The sequence below is a fragment of the Mustela erminea genome, chromosome 3 (assembly GCF_009829155.1).
Source record: "Mustela erminea isolate mMusErm1 chromosome 3, mMusErm1.Pri, whole genome shotgun sequence".
Taxonomy (NCBI): domain Eukaryota; kingdom Metazoa; phylum Chordata; class Mammalia; order Carnivora; family Mustelidae; genus Mustela; species Mustela erminea.
Genome location: NC_045616.1, coordinates 79,622,574 through 79,645,711, shown reverse-complemented (window position 1 = coordinate 79,645,711; position 23,138 = coordinate 79,622,574). Strand labels below are relative to the sequence as shown.

General features: G+C 37.8%; 2 protein-coding genes across 6 annotated transcripts in view; one reads left to right on the top strand and one right to left on the bottom strand.

Annotated features, from left to right (window-relative positions):
- DHX29 (DExH-box helicase 29) overlaps positions 1-16,595 on the bottom strand; it is a 52,902-nt gene extending 36,307 nt beyond the window's left edge. For all 4 annotated transcript variants that reach the window (XM_032336226.1, XM_032336225.1, XM_032336227.1 and 1 more), the window contains exons 1-6: positions 16,295-16,595; positions 6,735-6,808; positions 5,210-5,323; positions 4,171-4,300; positions 3,263-3,405; positions 1,283-1,411 (exon numbers count right to left, since the gene is read on the bottom strand). In XM_032336226.1, coding sequence (XP_032192117.1) covers positions 1,283-1,411; positions 3,263-3,405; positions 4,171-4,300; positions 5,210-5,323; positions 6,735-6,808; positions 16,295-16,475 — 771 coding nt within the window. In that variant the 5' untranslated portion in view covers positions 16,476-16,595. The remainder of the gene's footprint in view (positions 1-1,282; positions 1,412-3,262; positions 3,406-4,170; positions 4,301-5,209; positions 5,324-6,734; positions 6,809-16,294) is intronic.
- A 75-nt stretch (positions 16,596-16,670) lies between these two features.
- Positions 16,671-23,138, top strand: part of MTREX (Mtr4 exosome RNA helicase) — a 99,467-nt gene continuing 92,999 nt past the window's right edge. Inside the window, exon 1 of one of the 2 annotated variants that reach the window (XR_004284008.1) lies at positions 16,671-17,041. Coding sequence is in view for 1 of the 2 variants with exons in the window: in XM_032336229.1 (XP_032192120.1) it covers positions 16,908-17,041 (134 nt within the window). In the remaining variant the exon portion in view is untranslated. The remainder of the gene's footprint in view (positions 17,042-23,138) is intronic. The other variant, XM_032336229.1, reaches the window with a different exon arrangement.

The window sequence follows — 23,138 nt, the reverse complement described above, 5'->3', positions numbered from 1 at the left end:
TAGCTTCTTGTGAATCTTTCCAGATCATTTCTATGCATACATTAGAATGCAAATATATATTTTTCTTTTTTACACAAACAGGTTCATCATACTACATGTTATTCTGCAACTTTCCTTTTTTCTTTCTAAACCAATCTTATTAAGGTATGACTTACATAGAGTAAAATGTACCCATTTAGGTGTATAGGTGAATTGAGCTTGATAAATGTATACATCCATGTAATCACTATCAAAATGAAGATATAAAATATTCCCATCATCTCCAGAAATTTCCTCATGCTGCCTTACCATCAATCTTCTTCCTCTGCCCTTGGCCTCAAGCAACCACTGATCTGCCTTTTGTCACTACAGACTGATTTTGCACGGATGATTCTTCTAGATTTTAATATAGTAATTACACATGTAATCATTTGTGTCTGGCTTCTTTCATACAAGTATGTCTTGGAGAGTTGCTTGCAGTGTTGGGGTATTATGAATATAAAGCTGCTATGAACATTTGCATACAGGTCTTTTTTGTGGACATGTTTTCTTTTTTCTTGAATAAATACCTAGGAATGAAACTGTTAGGTCATTTGGTTAAGCGTGTGTTTAACTTCATAAGAAAGTGCCAGTTTTCCAAAGTGAACGTACCATTTTACACTCCCACAATTAATGTCTGAGTGTGCCCAATCCTACATGTCTCCCAACACTTGGTATTACTCATCTCTTTAATTGTAGCCATTGTGATAAATATAAAATAGTTATCTCATTGCAGTTTGTTTTCATTTCTCTAATGACTAGTGATCCTAAAATTATTTTTACATGTTTATTGACCATCAATGTATCTATTTTTGTAAAGTGCCTGTTTCCTTTATCAATTCTAGACAGAAGTACTGTCAGACATGTGTATTGTAGTATTTTCTTCATACAACTTGTTTTCCTTTAACCTTACATTTTTAGTTTATCTTATGATATCTAGGTTTTCTCTGACCACACTATGGACTGCCTCTGTAAAGAAATGTGCCTTTCTTTTATTATCCAAGGAATTTAGCATTCTCCCTACAAATGATAATCATTTAAAATACCTGATGATTAGCTCTTTAAACATGGGAGGAACATAAGTAATAGCTACTGAGCAGTTATTTTGTGCCATTTCTATTTTGTTACTTATTTAAGTCTTGTTTAATCTTTACATCATCATCTTTTCTTTAATTTACAAAGGTGAAAACTAAGTCACAGAGAAGTTAAATTATGTCACCCTCTGAATGGCCAGGTAGAGGCCTAATACACATTTCTAACTCACAGGGTCAAATTTTTCCTCCTCTTCTAAACTTTTAGACTTCTCACTCTTTTCTTCTTCATCTTCCTGTTCAGCATAGCGCAAGATCCATTCTTTCATATTTACTTCCAAATTTTTTTCTTCCTTTTTTGGCTAGAAAGGAAAAACAAATATCTGAAAAACCAAAGTTAGAAAAAGGTGTCAAACTATCATCACGTGTCCTCGTTTTTACTATTTTCTTTACACTCAGAAACACAGACATATAAGCCCCCAAAATCATATTATATACTGTTCTGTGAAGGACAAATGAATTCAACATTACTTTAAGAAGTTCAAACTTGCAGAATCAAAAAAAAAATGTTTTTATAAAGAGGCAAAAAAAAAAAAAAAAGGAGAACTGTTAAAAACTAGTGTTATTCCTTAAAAGCAGTGGTTTTCTGGGGATAATGCTTCCAGATTTTTGCTTCTGTTTTGTTTTTAGGCTTTACTGAGATATAGCCGATATATTTAAAAATTGTACAAATTTAATGTGCATATTAGTATATCAGAATTAATGTAATGTAAATTCAATATTTTGATGAGTTTGCATATATGCATACACTCATGATCACTACATCAATGTATGAAACTATCCATCATCTCTAAAAACTTCCTTGTGTTCTTTTGTTCATGTGTGTTGGTGGAAATGGAGAGTGGTAGCTGCAGTAAGAACACTTAACATGCCACCTATGCTCTGAATATTTATTTTTTAAAAAATATTTTATTTATTTATTTGACAGAGATCACAAGTAGGCAGAGAGGCAGGCAGAGAGAGAGAGGAGGAAGCAGGCTCCCCACTAAGTAGAGAGTCCAATGCGGGGCTTGATCCCAGGACCCTGGGATCATGACCCGAGCCGAAGGCAGAGGCCTTAACCCACTGAGCCACCCAGGCACCCCTCTGAACATATTTTAAAGTGCACAACACTGCATTAACTATAGGTACTAAGTTACAAAGATCTCTAATATATTCATCTTGTGTAACTGAAACCTTTAACAAGCAACATTTCCCCACATTCCCCTCTCCTCCCTTCAGCCTCTGGTAAACACCATTCTATTCTCTTCTATGAGTTTGATTATTTGGGATACCTCACATAAGTGAAATCATGCCGTCTTTATCTTTCTGTGACTGGCTTATTTCACTTGGCATAATGTTCTCCACTTTTATCCACGTTTATAGACGTTTTACAATATGCAGGGTTTTGTTTTGTTTTTAAAGATTTTACTTATTTGAGAGAAAGAGAGAGAGAAAGCACAAGCAGGAAGAGGGACACAGGGAAAAACAGCCTCTCCCCTGAGCAGGGAGCCTGACACAGGGTCAAGCCTAGGACCCTGGGATCATGACCTGAGTCAAACAAAGGCAGATGCTTAACTGAATGAGCCACCCAGGTGCCCCATGATATGCTGGGCATTTAAGTGTAATGCCCTAATGAAGTACCTTCTAGTATTCATGACTTTCTATAATCCCCTTCCACATGTATTTTGTAATGGCCACATGACTTGTTTCAACCAAAGAAACATTAGCAGCAGTGATACAAGCTGGGGTTTATCACCTTGAAATACTTGCTCTTGGAAGCCAGATGCCATACAGATCAAACCACTCTGCAACCACACATAAGGAAACCCAAGCTAGCCACATGGGAAGAGGAATGCCTGGCTATCCCCCAAAGAAACCATTTTGAATATTCAAGCCCAAGGAGATACCTTGAAGAACAGAAGGACTAACCAGCTGAGCCCAGTACGGACTCTAGAATCTAAAGAAATTAATTGTTCTTTTAAGCCACTACTTTTTTGGGTGGTTTGTTATGCAGCAACATATTACTGAAACAGTGATAGAAAACCTGGCAAAGCAATTAGTTATTTTTGAGAAGCAAAAATGTTATTGTAATCGGTATTTATACTGGTGAACTATTACATGTGTTTCATTCTGATTTTATACAATTTTAAATGTTTCATTTGTTAAATTACCTTAATCTTATTATCTTCTGGTTTTTTCGTTTTAGGCTGCAGTGGAGGTGAAACAGAGCCTGGTATTTGAGGAGACTGGAATTTTGGCCTACTTTTAGGTTGCTGTTCTTCAAATTCTTGACTGAATCCTTCAGGAAGTGCATCTTAAAAATGGGAATAAAAAAACCATTAATATGATACATAAACATTTGCATTCATTAAATACATAAACCCCTGCATATCATACATAAAACATAAACATACACATTCATTAAACATACATATAAACTCTGCCTCGACAAAGAGCACCTAATTTTCTTCCACCCCTCATCTAGATTCTAAGACTAGAAATCCTATAATGAACCTGGCTTTATTCTCAAAGTAGGAGTGGAAATACTTATGAGATAGCTAGCCCACCTCTATTTGGCCATTTATTTTGCCCTCAATGTGTTAGACTTCTAAATTTTCAAAAAATGATCTAAACCCTTCCTAATTCCTTGGTTGCCTGTCACAGTATAAAGCAAGATCCTTACTTCATACAAGCAATCTGCACTCTAGGTTCTTGCAAAGATTACAACCTTAACCTTCTGGTTAAACAAATTTATCTTAAGTCAGATGGCTCAAATTTCTGAACCAAAACCAGGAAACACAGTCTGATAGGTTACAGGCAGGCAAACTTTGAGAATTTGTTGTATTAAGTGCATTGTAAAATGACTACTGACAACTAAAAATAATGTACAAAATTTCTTCTGGCATGGACTACAATCTCTGAAAATATACTGTAAAGAGCGAAAAAGAGTAAAGAACATTTGCAAAATAAGTAATTAGAAGAGAGAAAAAATTCAGAAATTGATACAAATGTCACAATTGCCAAAATAATTTTGAAAGGGTTTTAGAAACTGAAAGAATTTTATGACAATACTACTTACCATCTGAAAGATTTAAACAGAGCCAATCCAAGGCAGAATGGAGATCACCTCCCTGTAAAAGTGTGTTAGTCATGGCATCTTCAATGTCCTTAGTCTTAAATGAAAATGCTTGTAAAGCCATGTATAAATCCTATGAAAGGGAAATGAAAAAAGGCATTCTAATTTCTCTCTTTTTATTAGAAATTTTATTCTTCTACTCATTTTAAACCAGAAACTGATACAAATTTTAATTTCAAAAATATCTTTTTTTTCCTTCTAGTTAGGAGAGTTAAATATGTTCACCAAATTGAAAATTGAAAACTATGGATAAATTAAAAAAGGAACTGAAGACACTGCTCATATTCTCGCTATTCAAAGATACTGTTTGCAATGTAGTATGTATCCTTCCAGTCATTTTTCTATGATTTTGTTAAAATAAAATTCACTTAATGTAAGATAAGCATCTTCCCCAGTTATTAGAAACTCTTCATCACTTTTAATAGTTACATAATATTCCATTGGGAAGCCATATCATAATCTAATTACACAGTTTCCTACTGGGGACCACTTAGGATGTTTTCTTTTCTTATTGTAAGTAGTGCTTCAATGAACACGTTCATACATAAAGTAAAGCTACCTAAGGTACTTTCTAAAGCATGATCTTTACAGCTGGGCAGAACTGAGTTCCAATCCAGACTCTGCTTACTCTGCTAATTACCAACAACCTCCAGCTATAGCATCTGTGATCTTTCTAAGCCCTAATTTCTTCATTTGAAGAATGAGGCAAAGTACCTTCTGGTATTACATCAGAGAGAAAGAAGCAAAGTGTCCACTACAGAGTCTAATATAATCTGGGGAATGTAATTTAGTTTTCACACCACCATTTAATGTGTGCTCTTGTATCTGGCCCAATTCCTTCCTTATCCTTGCTGATGGAAATGATCTACATGAAATCTCAATGGAAGATGAAGAAGTCAATTTATCTTACCACCTCACATGTGAACCGGTCTTAAAAATGCTCCATTAAAAATAAGGAACTTAAAAACAGTTTGCAAAATACCTGTAATTTTTTGGCAGTAAGTCTTCCAGAAATCACTCCCTTGTCATTATTTTGCTTTTTATGCTCATTTATCACTCCAATAATTCGTTGCTCTAGTTTGTGATTAATTACCACCTGTTGAAGCCAAAAAGGTCATATCAATTAGAATCTAAATTATTAAATAATATTTAATAATTAGAAAAAAAACACACAGTGTTCTATATCCTTGCCAACCTATCCAAGAATTTCAGTGAAAATCAGATAAAACAATTACTGTATTTTAGACTACCATCCACTGGACCACTTCTGTACTATATATTTAAGGAAAAATGTAACAGGGGTGCCCAGGTGGCTCAGTTGGTTAAGTGTCATGGAGTTAAGCATCAGCTCAGGTCAAGATCCCAGGGTTTAGGGATCAAGCCCTGTTGGGGGGTTCCTGCTCAGCAGGGAGTGTGATTCCCCCTCTCCTCCATGCCCTGCTATCTCTCTCTCTTTTTCTTCTTTTTCAGGATAAATAAAATCTTTAAGAAGAAGAAAAAGAAAAAATGTGACATGGGAAAAGCAACGTGTGACAAGAAAAAATCCTTTTCAAAACCCTCTTGAACCTGCATGTCTCAAGACATTGTCCTTGGATTGCTATCATAAAGACTCCTAAGCTTGATCCTAAACAAGCTGAATCAGAATCCTTGAAGATGGAGCCCAAAAATCTGCTTAATGTAAGCCACCCCAAGCATACCACTGGAAAGAATGGATGCTACACTAAAAAGATAAGGTAAAAGTGAAATCTATATTAATAGTAATAATTAGGCTACGCAAATTTTTTTGGCTTCCAGAGTTTGATTCCTGATTTTCTGTTCCATATGTTCCTTCAGTATTTTAGACCTAAGAAGACATAAACATCTACCTACAAAGATACCATCTCTTGACCACATCTTTACTGAATGCCTATGATGAGCTAAGCTCAAAAACATACTTCAGGAGGCCAGTCTAGCAGAGGAAAACAAAACAAAACAAACAAACAAAAAAACCCAAAAACACCCCACAAAGATAAACTGTACACCAGCAGAGCAATTACTTAAAAAGATGTATGAAAAAAATATGAAGCCACACGGAAAATTGCTGAGTGACAAAGGACGTCCTGGAGGTTCTAGAGGTGACAAATGGAGAAGGGGAAGTAGGTTTTTTTTAGCAGAGACCACTGACAAAAAGCCTAGTCATAAAATCATATGGAATTGGATGGAATAATGAGATCTGAACTAAAATTTTATGTGGAAAAGAATAACGGAGAGGAGGCTGGAAATGTCCACCAAATTAAGTCTGAAAGCATGTATATGCTATCCTTAGAAATTTGAATCTTACCTAGATCTTCCTTAATTTATTATGGGATTTCAACATATGTGTTATGATTTACTTCTATTTAGTACAGATCAGCAATTAACTATTACAAAAAATTTAAATACCCCAGAACTTTTATATTAAAGAATATATCTTTTTTTCTTTTTCAAAGAGAACATTTCTTGAAATGACTCAATATCTCAGTACTCACTTTCAAAATAGATTTATCCAGATTAGCAGGGCCACCAGAATCATTTGCAGAATTAAAACTATAAATTTTCGGACCTGTATGTAACAGACAAAAAGTAGTCAAGGCAATTTAGTCATTAATAGCTATTATATTATTTTAATTTTCTCTAAAAAATTGCTAAACATTAAATATTTCAGTTCTTTTTTCCCCACTTCACCAAGTAATCTACAAGTAGCAATATGGCCTCTAAATTTTCAAAAACATTTTATCAGTTAGATTTCTCTAGGTCAACCAGTTACTTACAAGAGCAAAGGCCTGTACATTTTAAAAAATTAAATCTATCTTCATCTTCATAGTTTCACAATCAGATGCTTTTCTGCTGGGCACTTAGCTGAAGACCTCTCTGAGGATACTAGATTCCTGGTAGAGATGGTAGTTAATTTTAAAGAGAAACACTGCCCTAAGGTAAAAATGAGGTGGCAGTTCCTATCACCTTCTATTAATAGAGTCCAAGGTTGCTGTATTTGTTTCCTAGATCACCACAAACTTGGTTGGCCGAACACAACAGAAATATTCTTTCACTATTCTGGAGGCCAGAATTCCAAAACCAAGTTGTCAAGAGGCCCATGCTCTCTGCAAGCTCTAAACAAGAATCCTTTCTTGCCTCTTCTGGCTTCTGGTGATCCCAGGAGTTGCCTGCCTTTTCTGCCTCTTTTTTAACACGTGGGGCTTCACATGGTCTTATTCCCTGTGTGTCTGTGTCCAAATATCCCTCTCCTTTCTCTGGACAGTATTCATTGGATGACTTCATCTCAAGATCCTTGACTAATTATATCTGTAAAGACCTCATTCCCAAGTAAGGTCACATTCTGAGGTTCCAGGTGCAAATGAACTTTGGCGAGGGGAGAGGAATGGGGGAAATGGGACACTACTCAACCCACTACAGATGCCAACTCTGTTCCAGCCAACAGAAATGCTATGTGTATCATCAGTTCTCTAACAATGACCAACCAAGAAGGAAAAAATAGTATTAAAAGGTACTTTCAAACCTTTGGTCTCATGACCTCCAAACACTCTTAAAAATCAGTGATGATCCTAAATGCTCTCTGTTCATGTGAATTATGACACTGATACATACCAAACAGTAAAAGGGAAAATTGTTAAATATTCATTAATTCATTAAAAATAACAAACCCATGACCAGTTAATATAAACACTATTTATGAAAAATAACTTCATTTTCCAAATTAAAAAAACTGTTCTTCATTTTTGCAAATTTCCTACAGTCTGGATTTTGCTTTCAATTTTTTGTAATACTATCAGGTAGCCATTGAAAAATACCACTGCATACTTGTGAGAAAATAACTACAAAAATGACAACATTTTAGACTACGGAGCTAATTCTGATCTCACGGAGTCCCAGCCAGGAAGGTCTCCAGAATTCCACAAGATTACCTGAAACACACTTGGTGAACCACTGCTGCGTATGAATAAGCCTAGAATCATATAATACCTACTTACTCTACTCTTATATATCTCAAAATAAGGTTTTGTTTTGTTTCTTTTTAAGAGAAATCAAAATATTAAATTTATTAATATATTAAATTATATAATATATAATTATATTAAATTTATTAATATATTAATTAATATATATTAAATTATATATTATATATTATATTATATAATTTAATATATAATATATTATATATAATATATATTATATGATTATAATATTTATGTTATAATATTAAATTTAAAAGTTGCTTATTATGATTTTAAAGGTCAAGAACTTTGATCTCTGATGAGGGTATTCATTTTAAGATGCTAGTTAATATAATCAGGCAATTTTATTTTATTTTATTTTTTTTTAAGATTTTTCATTCATTTGATCTCTTTGATGAGGGTATTCATTTTAAGATGCTAGTTAATATAATCAGGCAATTTTATTTTTTTTTTTTAAGATTTTATTTATTTGTTAGAGAGAAAAAGAGCGCACGCGTGCTCACAGGTAGACAGAGTGGAAGGCAGAGGCAGAGGGAGAAGCAGGCTCCCTGATGAGCAAGGACTCAATGACTCAAGGACTCAAGGACTCCCTGATGTGGGACTCAAGGACTCCCTGATGTGGGACTCAATGCCAGTACGCTGGGATCATGACCCGAGCCAAAGGCAGCCGCTTAACCAACTGAGCCACCCAGGCGTCCCAAATCAGGCAATTTTAAACAAAAGTTGTGACGATAACCATTTACATTTGGGCAGTCTGAACTAGAGACATTAGTGGTTCCCTGAATTACTTCTATGCTAGAGTTATATAGAAAGTACCCAAGCTACCTAGAGTATATGAAAAGATAGTGACAATTCTGGCACAGTATGGTTAATTTCTTTATATTCTAGTCTAAGACTTTAATCTTACAACCTTCCTCATCAACTCATGCCAATAGTCATAAATGAGAGGACCTATCAGTAGTCCTTATCCATTTCTGTGAGGTCTCATCAGTGCAGTAAACTTGTTCACAAATTTAGCGTACTAATTAGGGTTTACAAGTCCCAGAATTATTGTGGGGACCCAATTATAATAACCCTTTTGGAAAAGGTACAGATGGATGAGCAGTTTATTACCATAACTATATTGAGAAGCAGTTCAAGGTTGATGTGCTACTGATAGAGATGAAACTGTAAATTCCTTTAATAATTTTTGTTGTTGTTAGTAAAGACTGAAGTAAGCAGTAAGCTCTGAAGATAGCAGTAAGCTCTCATTTGCCTCCTGCAACCATTCCACCTAAGATATCCAATAGTATCAACTCCCTGAAGTCAGTTTACACTGGAATTTCTAGAGGGCAAATAAAAGAAGAGCTGAGTCCCTACAAAATCAGGAGCGGAATGTACACAAATACTGATGCACATTCACTGGGTGTCAAGAAGTGTCCCTAAACATGGGTATATTTTTGGCATTTTTTTATTGGAAATGAAGCAACAATGAGATCTTGCCTCAGTGGTATCACCAATTAAATCAAGTAAAGCAGTAAGGCCCTTTCTATTTTAAGTTCTTCTTAAAACATGTTCAGTCAGCAAAATTTGAAGATTTTTATGAGGCATTACCTATTATGAGTATCTATTATTGTCCCTGGAGGCATGCAGAGGCTACTAAAAAGACTGAACTTACTCAATTCCCTGATACTGCTCTAATTTTCTATTTGGTGATTCTTTGGTCTCCTTTCTGTCAGCTGCCAACTTTAAAGAATGTCAGTCTGACAGCTCCCTCCCAGCAGATTCAAATGTGTTACTTAAGAAAAATTTAAGGCACCAGAAAAAAAGATACCCAAATGTATAAATTAGTAACCTTATTTTCAAATACAACTAAGGTGTACAGGATTTATGAGCTACTTTTCTTTGCTCCTTAAAGACCTTTTCCATAAACTGTGGCTTTCCTTTTCACACAGAGGGAGTTAATGGAAATCTGATGGAAAGTAAGGATGTTAGTGTACAGTATCTCTAAGGCAAAAGTAGTATGGATTTTGAATTTATAAATTATATTTCATGGACCGCAACACATTATTGTCAAAAATATTAAAGCTGAAGCACAGAAAAAGTGATTTCCTCAAGATGACTCAGCTAATTAAAAAAAAAAACAAAAAACCATCAGCCAAAAATCAATTTCTTATCGCCAAAGACTCTTTCATAACATATTATTTTTAAAATGTATTCCATTTTATATCACAAAGTGATTATAATGACCCACTATCACTAATACATTCACTTTGAGTTGCTGGTGCTGGTGACAGGGGCACTGAGGCACTCTGGTTTCTTTCTGCCCAAAAGTATACTGCAAGGGGAACTGAACCAGCCAAGGGATCTAAAGAGCAATAAATAAGACCCCGTCCTTGTCTTCATGGGGTAATTAGGCAACTGAATAGCCAGATAAGCTCTGAAAGGGAAGTACAGAGTATCTAGAGAACAAATGAGGATGAACAGACAAAACCTGAGTAGTCAGGGTCTATGACAAAGTCCAAACTGCCAGAACTACCTCACTGAGCCTTTAAAAATGTAAACTAGGGGCGCCTGGGTGGCTCAGTGGGTTAAGCCTCTGCCTTCGCCTCAGGTCATGATCTCAGGGTCCTGGGACTGAGCCCCACATTGGGCTCTCTGCTCAGCAGGGAGCCTGCTTCCTCCTCTCTCTCTGCCCCTCTGCCTACTTGTGATCTCTGTCTGTCAAATAAATAAATAAAATCTTTAAAAAAAAAAAAGTAAACTAGATAAAGTCTCTCCTACATTTAATATCAACACTAGCCCCCTCTCATTTTACCCAGACACTTTCTTGCTCTCTTATAACATGCCTAATTTACCCCCACCTAAGGGCCTTCGCCCTTATTCCCTTAGTCTCAAAACATTGTCTCCAGTTTTTTGGTTTTTTTTTTAAAGATTTTATTTAATTGACAGAGAGAGAGTCAACAAGAGAGGGAATACAAGCAGGGGGAGCAGGAGTGGGAGAAGCAGGCTTTCCGCTGAGCAGGGAGCCCCATGAGGGGCTGATCCAGGACCCTGGGATCATGACCTGAGCCAAAGGCAGATGACTAACTGCCTGAGTACAAAGGCACCCCGTCTCCAGATTTTCTAAGAACTGGATGCTTCAAACCATCACAGCATAGAAATTTCCTCAGGGAAGTATTCCCTGTTGTTCTTTTTTTTTTTTTTAAGATTTTATTTGACAGAAAGAGAGTGTGTGCATGAGTGGGGTGAGAGACAGAAGGAGAAGCAGACAACCCACCAAGCAAGGAGCCCAATGAGGGGCTAGATTCCAAAACCCCAGATCATGACCTGAGCCAAAGGCAGACATTTAACTGACTGAACCACCCAGGCACCCCAAGCCTTCCGTGTTTTAAGCAAAAACAGACTCTACCACCCAATTTATTTTTCACCAAGTCACAGTTTTCTGCCCTTTTTCACACTTCTTCTGTTTTATTTGGATAACCCTGAAAAATATTTATCACAGTTTTTATGAGTTTACTCACGACATTACTCCCCCAGTGTTCTTTGCCTCTTAGGATTTCAACTCTCAGCTACGTTTAAGGATTTTCACACATAGAAGCCTTACAAGTCGTTAGTTCTCACTCCTGAACAGTTCATGGAGTATTCCCAGTGCCTAAAATCTTGCCCGGCACATAGCAACAATTTAAAAATTTGATGAACAAATGAAATGAAAAAATGGGAGTAGGAGAATACTGAGAATTGTGTCAAGAACCATTTCATGGCAGCAGTGATTCTCTACCTCTAGATGAGAGGACAATTTTGAGAAAGTAATGCTATATACAATACCTCAAACTTCTGAAAAGAGAAGAGATGAAATGGACTAGAACAGTTACATTAGCAACTACAACAAGTTTAGAGATAATGTTTTTTCTCCAAAGGAGGCCTAACATATGTTATATAAAAATACCCAAACAGGAAAAAAGAAAAACCATGTGGCAATCTGCACAGCAGATTTATTTTATATGTACTGGTATACATATTTAGTTATAAATATTTTCTACAAATTTAATAGATAACCTCTCATTTTCTCTCTCTTGACTTCTTAGCCTTAATTCCTCTGAATTTCTCCTTGTGTGTGTTTGTTTTTTTGCAGCCAGTTTGAGAGTTTAACAGCTATTTGAGTTAGGACCATTTTCTTTCTTGCTTGCTTGCTTTTTTTTTTTTTTTTTAAAGATTTTATTTATTTATTTATTTATTTGTGTGTGAGAGAGAGAGAGAGAGAGAGAGAGAGAGAACACAAGCAGGCAGAGCAGCAGGCAGAGGCAGAGAAAGAAGCAGGCTCCCTGCTGAGCAAGGAGCCTGATGTTGGACTCGATCCCAGACCCCTGGGATTATGACCTGAGCCGAAGGCAGCAGCTTAACCAAGTGAGCCACCCAGGTGTCCCAGGACCATTTTCTTAATCCTCTCTGAAACTTAGTAGGGCTGCTATAAAGAAAGCACTACGGTTGGGTTAGAAGAACAGAAATGTATCCTCTCACATTCTGGAGGCCAGAAATCTGAAATCTGAAACTGAGGTGTCAACAAGCAAGGCCAAACTCCCTCTGAAGGGTCAAAGGAAGAGTTTGCCTCATGCTTCTCTCCTTGCTTCTGGTAGCCCTTGGCATCCCTTTGCTTTTCATCTGTTCCTTGTGCCTCTTTAGTCATCGTTCTTCAGTACATGTTTCTGTGTCCAAATTTCCCCATTTTATAAGGACACCAGTCATATTGGATTAGGACCCATCCTAATGACTTCATTTAACCTTGATTAAAAGGTCCCATTCTCATTCTGAGGTACTGGGGATTAGGACTTCAAATATCTTCTGGTGAAGTCAAAATTTAACCCATAGACTTAGTGTATGTATTTGGAAAATATACATAATAATACCTCTTTCATTGTATTGTTAAGAGAATGAAGAGGGATCATTAAAATGCTTATTGCAAACTATTTTAATATTTCTTAGAATCTTTTATTGTGATATTTTGTTTTTTTATTATTTAATTTGTCCACCCTTATTTTCCTTTTCTTTATTTCTCCTTCTCTCTTATCCATGAAAAATTTTTAATGATTATATGCACAGCACTGGAACAGACACTGAGGTATATTAATACATATCCACGGAACAGTTTCTACCTCCTAAAATTTTGTGGGATATTTCCTCACATACAACAGGCAAGACCTAGACATCAAAAAGTGATTCAAATAACAATGATAAATGAGCTGTGGGTACAGAAGAATTTAAAAAGTAGCTGACATCTGGGATGGGTGTTACAGGATTTTGGAAGACAGTGTTTGGGATAGGTGGCATTCCATTAAGAGAAAATGGCAAGAATACAGGAGGAGAAAGTCACTAACTGCATTTGAACAATGAAAATACCCCAGATTTGCTATAGGTGAATATAGGAATTAGTACAAAGGCTGGAAAAAGGGTCATGGGTGCTAGGTGAATGGTATGGACTTTATCACAAAGTCAGTGAAGATGCTGTGGAAGAAACTGAGAAGTGCTATGAACAAAGCAGCATTTCTCCAAGATAAATCTGATGCTTGAATGCAGGACAAACTAGAGGAGGAAAAATAACAGAGTTGGGAAGACCCATCAGAAGGCTTTGTTGGTACTCCAGGAATTCACGAGTGCCTAGACAGGAGTGAACAAACACCACAGAAGAAAAGTGAAAATGGTGTACACAGAAGATAAATGAGTCAAAACTGCATGAAGCTGGGCAAGAGATTACACATGAGGAAGAAAGGAAGGCATTGAAAGTAACTACTAACATTGGATTGTCGGGTCCGTTATCAAAGGAATGAGACTGAGACAAAGTTATTCTTCTGATGCTGGCTCAGGTCTCATCGTGTGATCCCGGACGAGCCCCCACATGTTGGGTCCATTATCAAAGGAGTGAGACTGACGTGGAGTTAAGGTTTAACAAAAATTTTATTCTTATGTCAAGCATCAGCATCAGGAACCAGAATGACCAGTCAGGGCTGCCTCCGAAGAGGTCTTTCAGGCTAGTTTTATAGGGCACAACCACAGACGTCTACATATGTGGCTTTGGCTGATTGGATGTTTCCACCTGTCTGGCCTTGTTTTAGGTGTTGTGTTTTAGTAACAGTTACCTGGAACCGAGAGCAACCGTTTAGGCATTTATTAAACAAAATGACCTTGTTTCAGGTGTGTTTTACCAACAGTTACCTGGAACTGACATCAGTAACTGCTGAGGCTTTTATTAAACAACAAAATGTCTACCTAGACAACATGGAATCACTATGGCTAAGTAGGCCCAGGTAGGACCTAGGGGTTTAACAGTTTTAGCATGGAATTGGCCCCAACAGGATAAAAAGGAAAAAAGGAAACAAGGAAATAAAAAGAGCCAGTGTGGGGAGGAAATAGTTTAGTATCACTTGAGTAAAATTTGAGAGGCTTGCAAAATAGGGCCAAAAGGTCCAAGTAAATATAGAAATGGCTGACTTGGGATTAGAATAGAGACCAGGACTGAACAGATTGAGGAGTCATGTACAAAGGACAAGACAGAATTAGTAATGGAGTACTCTCCTACAAAGGCTATAAAGAGAGAATTACACTGTCATAAACTAATATCTTTGGTGAGGATCGCATTTTGGAGCAGGAGGAATGGGAAGACAAAGATTAGAACAAATTATTAGAGTTGAAAGAATTCAGAGGAATATCAGGAAAAGAATGCAAAAGATGAGATTGAGAGGAAAAGTGCTAAAGAATAACAGTCGAAGAGAAATTCTATGTATCTCTATTTATAGGTATTTTATCTTTGCACTTAAGAATATTATAAATTGTAGGCAGGAACTCTTTTACCCATGGGTCCTGTCCCGGAGCTTTAATAAAATCACCTTACTGCAACAACAAAAAAGTTATAATAAATGTAGGGCAAAGAATTATTTATCCATCTTCTAGGTGAAAGTTTGGTAAGGGTCAACTTCTTCAGTCTCATCCTCTCTTCAGCAATGCTTACATTCTAGGAGTACCTCAAAGACCCAAGCTCCCTCCTCACTGAAGATCTTTGCACACAGAGTTCCTTAACTCTGCCAAGAATACTACTTCCCCCATCTTTTACAAAGTTAACTGCCTCCTGATCTGTTTTTCAAAGAGACCATGTAAGACTCCCGACCCCGCCAGTAAAAATTAGGTTATCTTGTTACATTTTCTTCCTTAGCTTTTCTGTGGCACTTAATAAGTATAAAGCAATACAGGTGTGGTTATTTAATACCTCTATCTGCCATTACATTAGCAAAGTCCATGAAAGGTGATGTGTCCCAATTGTTCATCCCACCCCTAACATCATGAAAGACACAGGGGTATCTGTATATACAATAAACACAGTATCTATATACACAATAAATATGTGTTGGACGAATATTTCACTAAAAACTACAAGCAAACCAGCTAAGCAGAACAAAAGAGAGCACACCTGTTTATCTTTTAGAATCAGTTGTAATGGGGCCTGCTCATCTGTTGCCAGAATCAGCAATCTCCGAGTTATCAAACCAAATTGCACAGTACGCCAAAACAGCATGATTATGGTAAACATCGTAGATAATTCCACAATAGATTATACCCATATTCCGTGTGTTAGTACTGAAATTCTTACTACAGATTTTTCCATAACACGTGAAAACACACACCCTGGCTGAAAATGCTGTGAAGAGCAAGTACAAAATGGGTCTGTCTGGCTCCAGGAGGTTAGGAACTCCACACCCTACGGCTGCATCAGGCCAGCTAGTATAGGTGGTGGCTCGGGACGGATCCCTGCTGAGACGCGAGCAAATGCAATTTTTATTCGGTTCTCGAAGAAGGAAAAAGAGGGCGGGGGGGGGGGGGATTAGGTGGGAGACGCCAGGCTGCAACAGGGCTACTGTCATAATGTGGAAGGCCCCAACAGCTTACACTGACCTAGAGTAAGGCCACCAGATAGGGAACTAGCAGCTCCAGGTGTGGGAGAGAACAAATTTTGAGACCTAGGGCCCGCCCAAGTTGCGCCAGCTTCTGCCTTGGAACAGCAGCAGCTGCTCGGGGTGGAAAGCTCGGGGCCCCAGGACCCTTCGTACCTTGCTTGACTCGGGGCTCCCTGGTGCAGGCGGCAGCAGCGGGGGGCGGCCTGGCCACGGACTTCTTGTTTTGGGCCTCCCCAAAAGCTCCGGCCTCGGCGGATTTGGCTCTGGAAGCAGACACTGCGGCCCGGACCGCCGCGGCTCCCGGTGCCTTGTGTTTCTTGTTCTTGCCTCCCATGTTGCAGCTCTGGCAAAGGGAGCCTCCGTCCTCGTCCCGGAACTACCGCAGCACCGCCTCCAAACGCTCTTTACATTCCCCGGGTCCCACGCCGCCAACCTGCGTCCTCCATCCGGGCTTCTCGGGCCTGGGCGGCCGCTGCCTTACAATTGGTCCGACTCACCACGGTTCCGCCTCCTCCCCGCCCTCTAAGTGTCTGCGGCGTGCCGGGCCCTCTCTCCACGTTCAGCCAGGGAGCGGGCCGCCCAGTAGTGGTCGGAAAGGAAAAGTCGGAAGAGAAGAAGTCAAGGAAGAGTTCTGGGGGTTGGGGTTGTATGACTAGACTACATTTGTCTCCCAGGGGCGACAGCTGAAGCTTCCCTTGGCGTAGCTGTCCGTACGCTCGCAGAGCATCGTGGGTAGTAGGGAGCTTGGGTCTCCCAGCTCCGGAAGATGGCGGACGCTTTCGGAGATGAACTGTTCAGCGTGTTCGAGGACGACTCGACCACGGCGCCAGGCACTAAAAAAGACAAGGAGAAAGAAAAGGGGAAATGGAAGGGGCCTCCGGGGTCTGCGGAAAAGGGCGGGTAAGGAAGATGTCAGGAGGTTTTTATTTTATTTTATTTTTCTTTCCTCAATGCTGGGTGGAGGGGAGAAAATACAACGTTCTTTCGTAGACCATGAGCACCTGGAGTGTACATTGAGTGGCGTCGGCAAGTGTAGAGGTTTGGGGGAAATGTTGAGCGGGGAGGAAGACTGTTGGTTTGGTGAATCGGGATTTTGGCGTCCCCCGGTGTCCGCATGCAGCGTTGAGCATCTGCCACTGCAATTCCTTAACGCCTGAGTTGCTGACTCCGCCGGTGTGCGCCATGAGGTAGGGAGGGGAGATGGGAGGTAAGGTATTTCTTAGGTTTGTACCCCACGATACCTGGCACAGTCTTTAAAATGAGACTAGTGACCAGTTCAGTAAAGGGTTCAGGAGCTTAGAAAACGTGACTTGGATTGACTTGGTACTGGCAAACAGCAGCAGGAGAAGGGAGAGAAATTTAATCTCCACGCTTTCGTTTTTTGCCCATAAAAAGAACGTGAGCGTGCCCACTACTGAGATTGTGAGGATTAAGTGAGATAATGTACGTTGAGCACCTAACGGGGCTTAGTACGTAATACATTGTCAAAAGCTGGTTGTCGTTGAGTTTACTAAGAAAATTTTTAAAGCTTACCGATTCCTAAACATATATACAGACTGATGGATAAAACTACCTTAAAGTGTACGGAATTGTTTATAGTAGAACAAGAAAAAGTTAATACGTGAATTAAAATAAGATGGTTCTAAATAAAAAAGTAAGATGATTCATTGTTTATCAACAAAATTTAATGTTGACTGGAGGAGGTATCAGGAGAGTAAATGAAATTACGCATGATTTTGCTCTCAAAGAATTTTTAGTCCTGATAGAACAGGCACATATTTTAAAGGTTAGTAGGTGATAGAGTAAGTTGTGCATACAGTTAATCGTTCTGCAGGTTCAGTAAAGAGATCTCTATTTGTGTTATTCAGGGAGCTTACATGCAAGAGGAAATGATTTGTTACTCATGGGCAGATTTATTTTTTTACAGATTGGTGTAGAGGGAGTGTTGGCTTAGGGACAACAAGAGATAAAACTGAGAATAAAAACTGGTTTTAGATTGTGAAGGATCTTGACTATCAAGCACCTGAATTTTAATTTCATTTTTAAATGCTGATGAATTAGATTTTTGTGGGGTTTTTTTTTTCCCCCTAACTTACTGATTAGGGTAAGTAAAGTGCTAGTTTAGGAAATTAACGTGGTAGTGGTTGTCAGAGTATATTGAAAGAGGAAAGACAACAAGAATAAGAAAGTAAATTAAGGAAGTATTTTAGTTTAGTCAGTTAGGAAACCAAAAGAATCTCAAGTCGGGATAGCAGAAGGAAGGAAAAAGAAAGGTGCAAAATGTTATGAAGAAAAGTGACAAGCCTTAAGAATGGAACAGGCCAGAACCATGGAAAGGGAGTCAAAAGAGACATTTTGATCTGGATATCCGGGAGAAGAAATATAAGGAAATTTACAGGTGCTTTTAATTTGAAAATGAAGTTAATTTGACTTGAGACAAAGTTATGATAGTATATCCATATAGAGGTTTCCGGGGGGGCAATTTTAATTAGGTTTTGGGCAAACCTCAGAACTGGAAGTATACATTTGGATGTTACATTTGGATGGTACTGCTTGAGTTGGAGGTACATATGGGCAAGTACTGAAGATAAGGATTAGAGAAACAGAACAGTCAGGAGTGTGAAGTGTCAGGTAAGTAGGAGTGAAAGTAGAAAAATAGTCTTTTTCATTGATTTGGAAGTAGTTGGGAGAGTTTGGGGGTACATTTCAGGGAAAATGAGAAAGAGGACACGTTTATGCCTTTTATTTTTTTTCCAAATAGGAATAATTAGTAGTTACTATAGTTTGCACAACGCAATACAAGTAATTGCCGACTTTAGTAAATACTGTGCTTCAAAATTTACTAGGGTAAAATTAACTCACTTTGTCCAGTACAGCTTACCAAGTGAAAGTTTGTAGGATACAAAAGTTTTACATTTTAATTTTACTAGGAAATACATGAACATTAGAGAAGGGAAATGAATAAGAAAATATAGAACACTAGGGATTTAAGGAATTTATTTATTAACATTTCTAGCTAGACCTACTCTTCTGAGTGGTTTTAGGAAAAAAACCCAATTTGCCTGATTCCAACTATCACACTATGATAATTATTATTCATAACATAATATACATGGTTCTTATCCAGCTTAGGTAACATAGGGCAAATCGTGGAATTTAGAGAAACTTTTTGCGTATTTTATACTCTAGATCAAGTGGATACTTTTTAAAGAAACTTAATATTTTGAAAATTGTTAATATATGGCTGGAGTATGGGAGAGCATGGAGAGAGACCAGTACGAAGAACTCCATGTATCCATACCATCTTCAGCAATATCAAGTCATGGTTCTTCTATTCCTACACCCCCCCCCTTTTTTTTTAATAAATTGAATGCTGTTCATCATACTGTTTTTCCCCAGAAGTTTCAGTTGCATCTTACTGATAATGATTTTTTTCTAGCATAATTTTTTTTTTTTAAGATTTTGTTTATTTATTTGACAGAGAGAGAGTGAGAGAGGGAATACAAGCAGGAGGAGTGGGAGTGGGAGAGGCAGGCTTCCTATTGAGCAGGGAGCCCCATGTGGGGCTCCATCCCAGGATCCTGGGATCACAACCTGAGCTGAAGGCAGACGCTTAACCACTGAGCCATCCAAGCACACCTTTTTCTAGCATAGTTATCATGCCATTACTATATCCCAGAAAATTTACATCATTTCCTTAATATCATTGAATATTCAGTCCAGAATGAGAAATTTTCAGTTGTCTCAAAGGTACTTTTTTGTGCTTGGTTTATGTGAATCAGGATTCGGGCAAAGCTCATCCACTGTTCTGGTTGGTACATCCCTGAAGTCTTATTCTACAATAGTTTCCCTCTTTTTTTCCTATGCTATTGATGTCTTTTGGAGGGATAGCTGAGTTGAAGAACTAGGTCCTCTGTCCTCTATAGTCTCTAAAACCTGAATTTGCTTTACACAACAAGCTCTTATATCCTTAAGTATTTACTGTTAATTGTCCTTACATCCAAAGCTTTAACTGTGTAGTATATATAATACCTGCTATGCCCCTGTAGGTGTTACACACTTAAGTCGTAGTCAGAATTGAGAAGTGCTCTGAATATACAATATACACCAGCTTTTGAAAAAATGCAAACTATCCCATTAATTTTTATCTTTTTTTTTAAATTAATTTATTTATTTGACAGAGATCCCAAGTAGGCAGAGACACAGGCAGAGAGAGAGGAGGAAGGCTCCCCGCTGAGCAGAGCCTGATGCGGGGCTCCATCCCAGGACCCTGGGATCATGACCTGAGCTGAAGGCAGAGGCTTTAACCCACTGAGCCACCCAGGCGCCCCCCCATTAATTTTTATCTTGATGTATATTGAATTGGTAGTATTTTTTATACATCGGATTAAATGAAATATATTAAAACTGATTTTAATACTTTTAATATGGTTAGAAATGTAAAACTACATGTGAAGTCTGCATTGTATATGTATATATTTATTGGACACTGCTGATAGTAGAGAGTTAATAAGATTCAGCTTACATAGGAATAATTCATAGTGCTGCTTTGCCCTTCAATTGCATTACATCATAAGACATACGTAGTTTTTAAGATGGGTGAGTGGGTTAAAGATGAACCTTCAGATTTTCACATAATAGCTTTAGCGTGCTTTGCTATTTTATTTCTGTGGTAGTTGGCAAAATGGTGATTTTTTTTTCTATTTTGTCCTTTCTGCATTTATTACCTCAAATTCATCTATAAAAAAGAAAATTCTCTTATCAGCAGTTTACCCTGAAATGCAGTTCATAGACAAAAAGCAGGAAAGTGCTTGATTCTTGATCGGTTTGAGGAGAAATGAGTTGTGCCCTAAGGTACTTCTCATGGTGACCAAATGGGTGTATGATTATATGTTAAGCTTTTTTTTATTTTTTAATTTTTTTTTATAAACATATATTTTTATCCCCAGGGGTACAGGTCTATGAATCGCCAGGTTTACACACTTCACAGCACTCACCATAGCATATACCCTCCCCAATGTCCATAACCCCACCCCCCTTCTCCCAACCCCCCTCCCCCCAGCAACCCTCAGTTTGTTTTGTGAGATTAAGAGTCATTTATGGTTTGTCTCCCTCCCAATCCCATCTTGTTTCATTTATTCTTCTCCTACCCCCTTAACCCCCCGTGTTGCATCTCCACTTCCTCATATCAGGGAGATCATATGATAGTTGTCTTCTTGACTTATTTTGCTAAGCCTGATACCCTCTAGTTCCATCCATGTCGTCGCAAATGGCAAGATTTCCTTTCTTTTGATGGTTGCATAGTATTCCATTGTGTATATATACCACATCTTCTTTATCCATTCATCTGTTGATGGACATCTAGGTTCTTTCCATAGTTTGGCTATTGTAGACATTGCTGCTATAAACATTCGGGTGCACGTGCCCCTTCGGATCACTACGTTTGTATCTTTAAGGTAAATACCCAGTAGTGCAATTGCTGGGTCATAGGGTAGTTCTATTTTCAACATTTTGAGGAACCTCCATGCTGTTTTCCAGAGTGGTTGCACCAGTTTGCATTCCCACCAACAGTGTAGGAGGGTTCCCCTTTCTCCGCATCCTCGCCAGCATCTGTCATTTCCTGACTTAATTTTAGCCATTCTGACTGGTGTGAATATGTTAAGCATTTTGATGAATGAATGGATTTTTATGATTTTGGTATGTTGCACTCGTCTGCACTCTTTTTTTAATCTTTTTTCTTTTTTAAGCTTTATTGGTGTATATTTAAAGTATCCTAAATCACAACCACAATCAAGGTAACGTTTCCAAGACCTCTTAAATATTTTGCACACCTTTTTGTAATGCATTCTCTCTCCAGCCCTGCTTCCAGGCAACCTCTCATCTTTCTGGCACTGGAAAACAACTTGTATTTTCTAGAATTCAATTTAAATGGAATACTACAGTGTATATTCCTTTTTTGCCTGGTTTCTCATAGTTAGTGCTTCGGAGATTCACTCTATTGAGGCATGTGTCTCTAGTTCCTCTTTTCAGTTTTATGGAGATAACATATATATTTATACCTTCATGTTTTGGTGGACACTTGAGACATTTGCATTACTATTTTTGATATTCCTACCAATGAGTGCTCTTTAAATTGGCACTTGTGTTCTTCTGGCAAGCTTAGTCAGGCTTTGATAGCCTCTGTGCTTTTTGGCAAAAGATTTTCTAGACTCTTAAAATGCTTTTTGAGTCCAAACCTGGAATCTGATCTCTCCAAAGAGTCTCCAGTTCCTTATACAGGAAAATGTTATTTGGTGCTTAGAGTGCTCATTGCTTCAGGATTTCATTGCTTTTAGGCCTCTAGAGTGGAATGAACTGGGGAATCACTGTTTTTAGAAAAAATAAAGTGCATACTGACATTTACAGTGTAATTAATGTTACAGGGGTTTTATTTGGCTTTGATTTTGATAATTGTATGCCCTTTTTTGTGGAAAATCTTCATACCTAATGATAATTACGTATTTAAATTTTATTCTTGTAATAGTCAAAAATAACAATATATTATTGCTATTCAGAATAGAACATTGAATAGTTTGTGGTTCTAATATGCGATTCTTTTTGTCCTTAGAAAAATACATCATACTGACAAGGAAAATACTCTTTAGTAGTTCCTTTTCTAAATGTTTGTGCTACCAATTTGATATGTATTGGGTTCATTTGTTTCAATTTATTTTCTACTTTTGAGGATTGCCAGGAATTTAATTTTTAAGAAATTATGTAAAACATTATTTTACAATTCCAAAATCATAAGTATAAAACAGAACATCCTTGCTTTTATCTTTGTGTCTTCTGGTCTGTTTCTCTCTGCCCTTGAGTTACGGGTTTCTTTTCATTATTTCTTTCTGAAAATACTCATGTGCATGTGCATATCTGTGTCTGCCTTCTCCATCCACTGTTACACAAAAGATGCCATATAAGAACTGTTTTTCATCATTTTCGCTTAGCGTGATGAAACAGA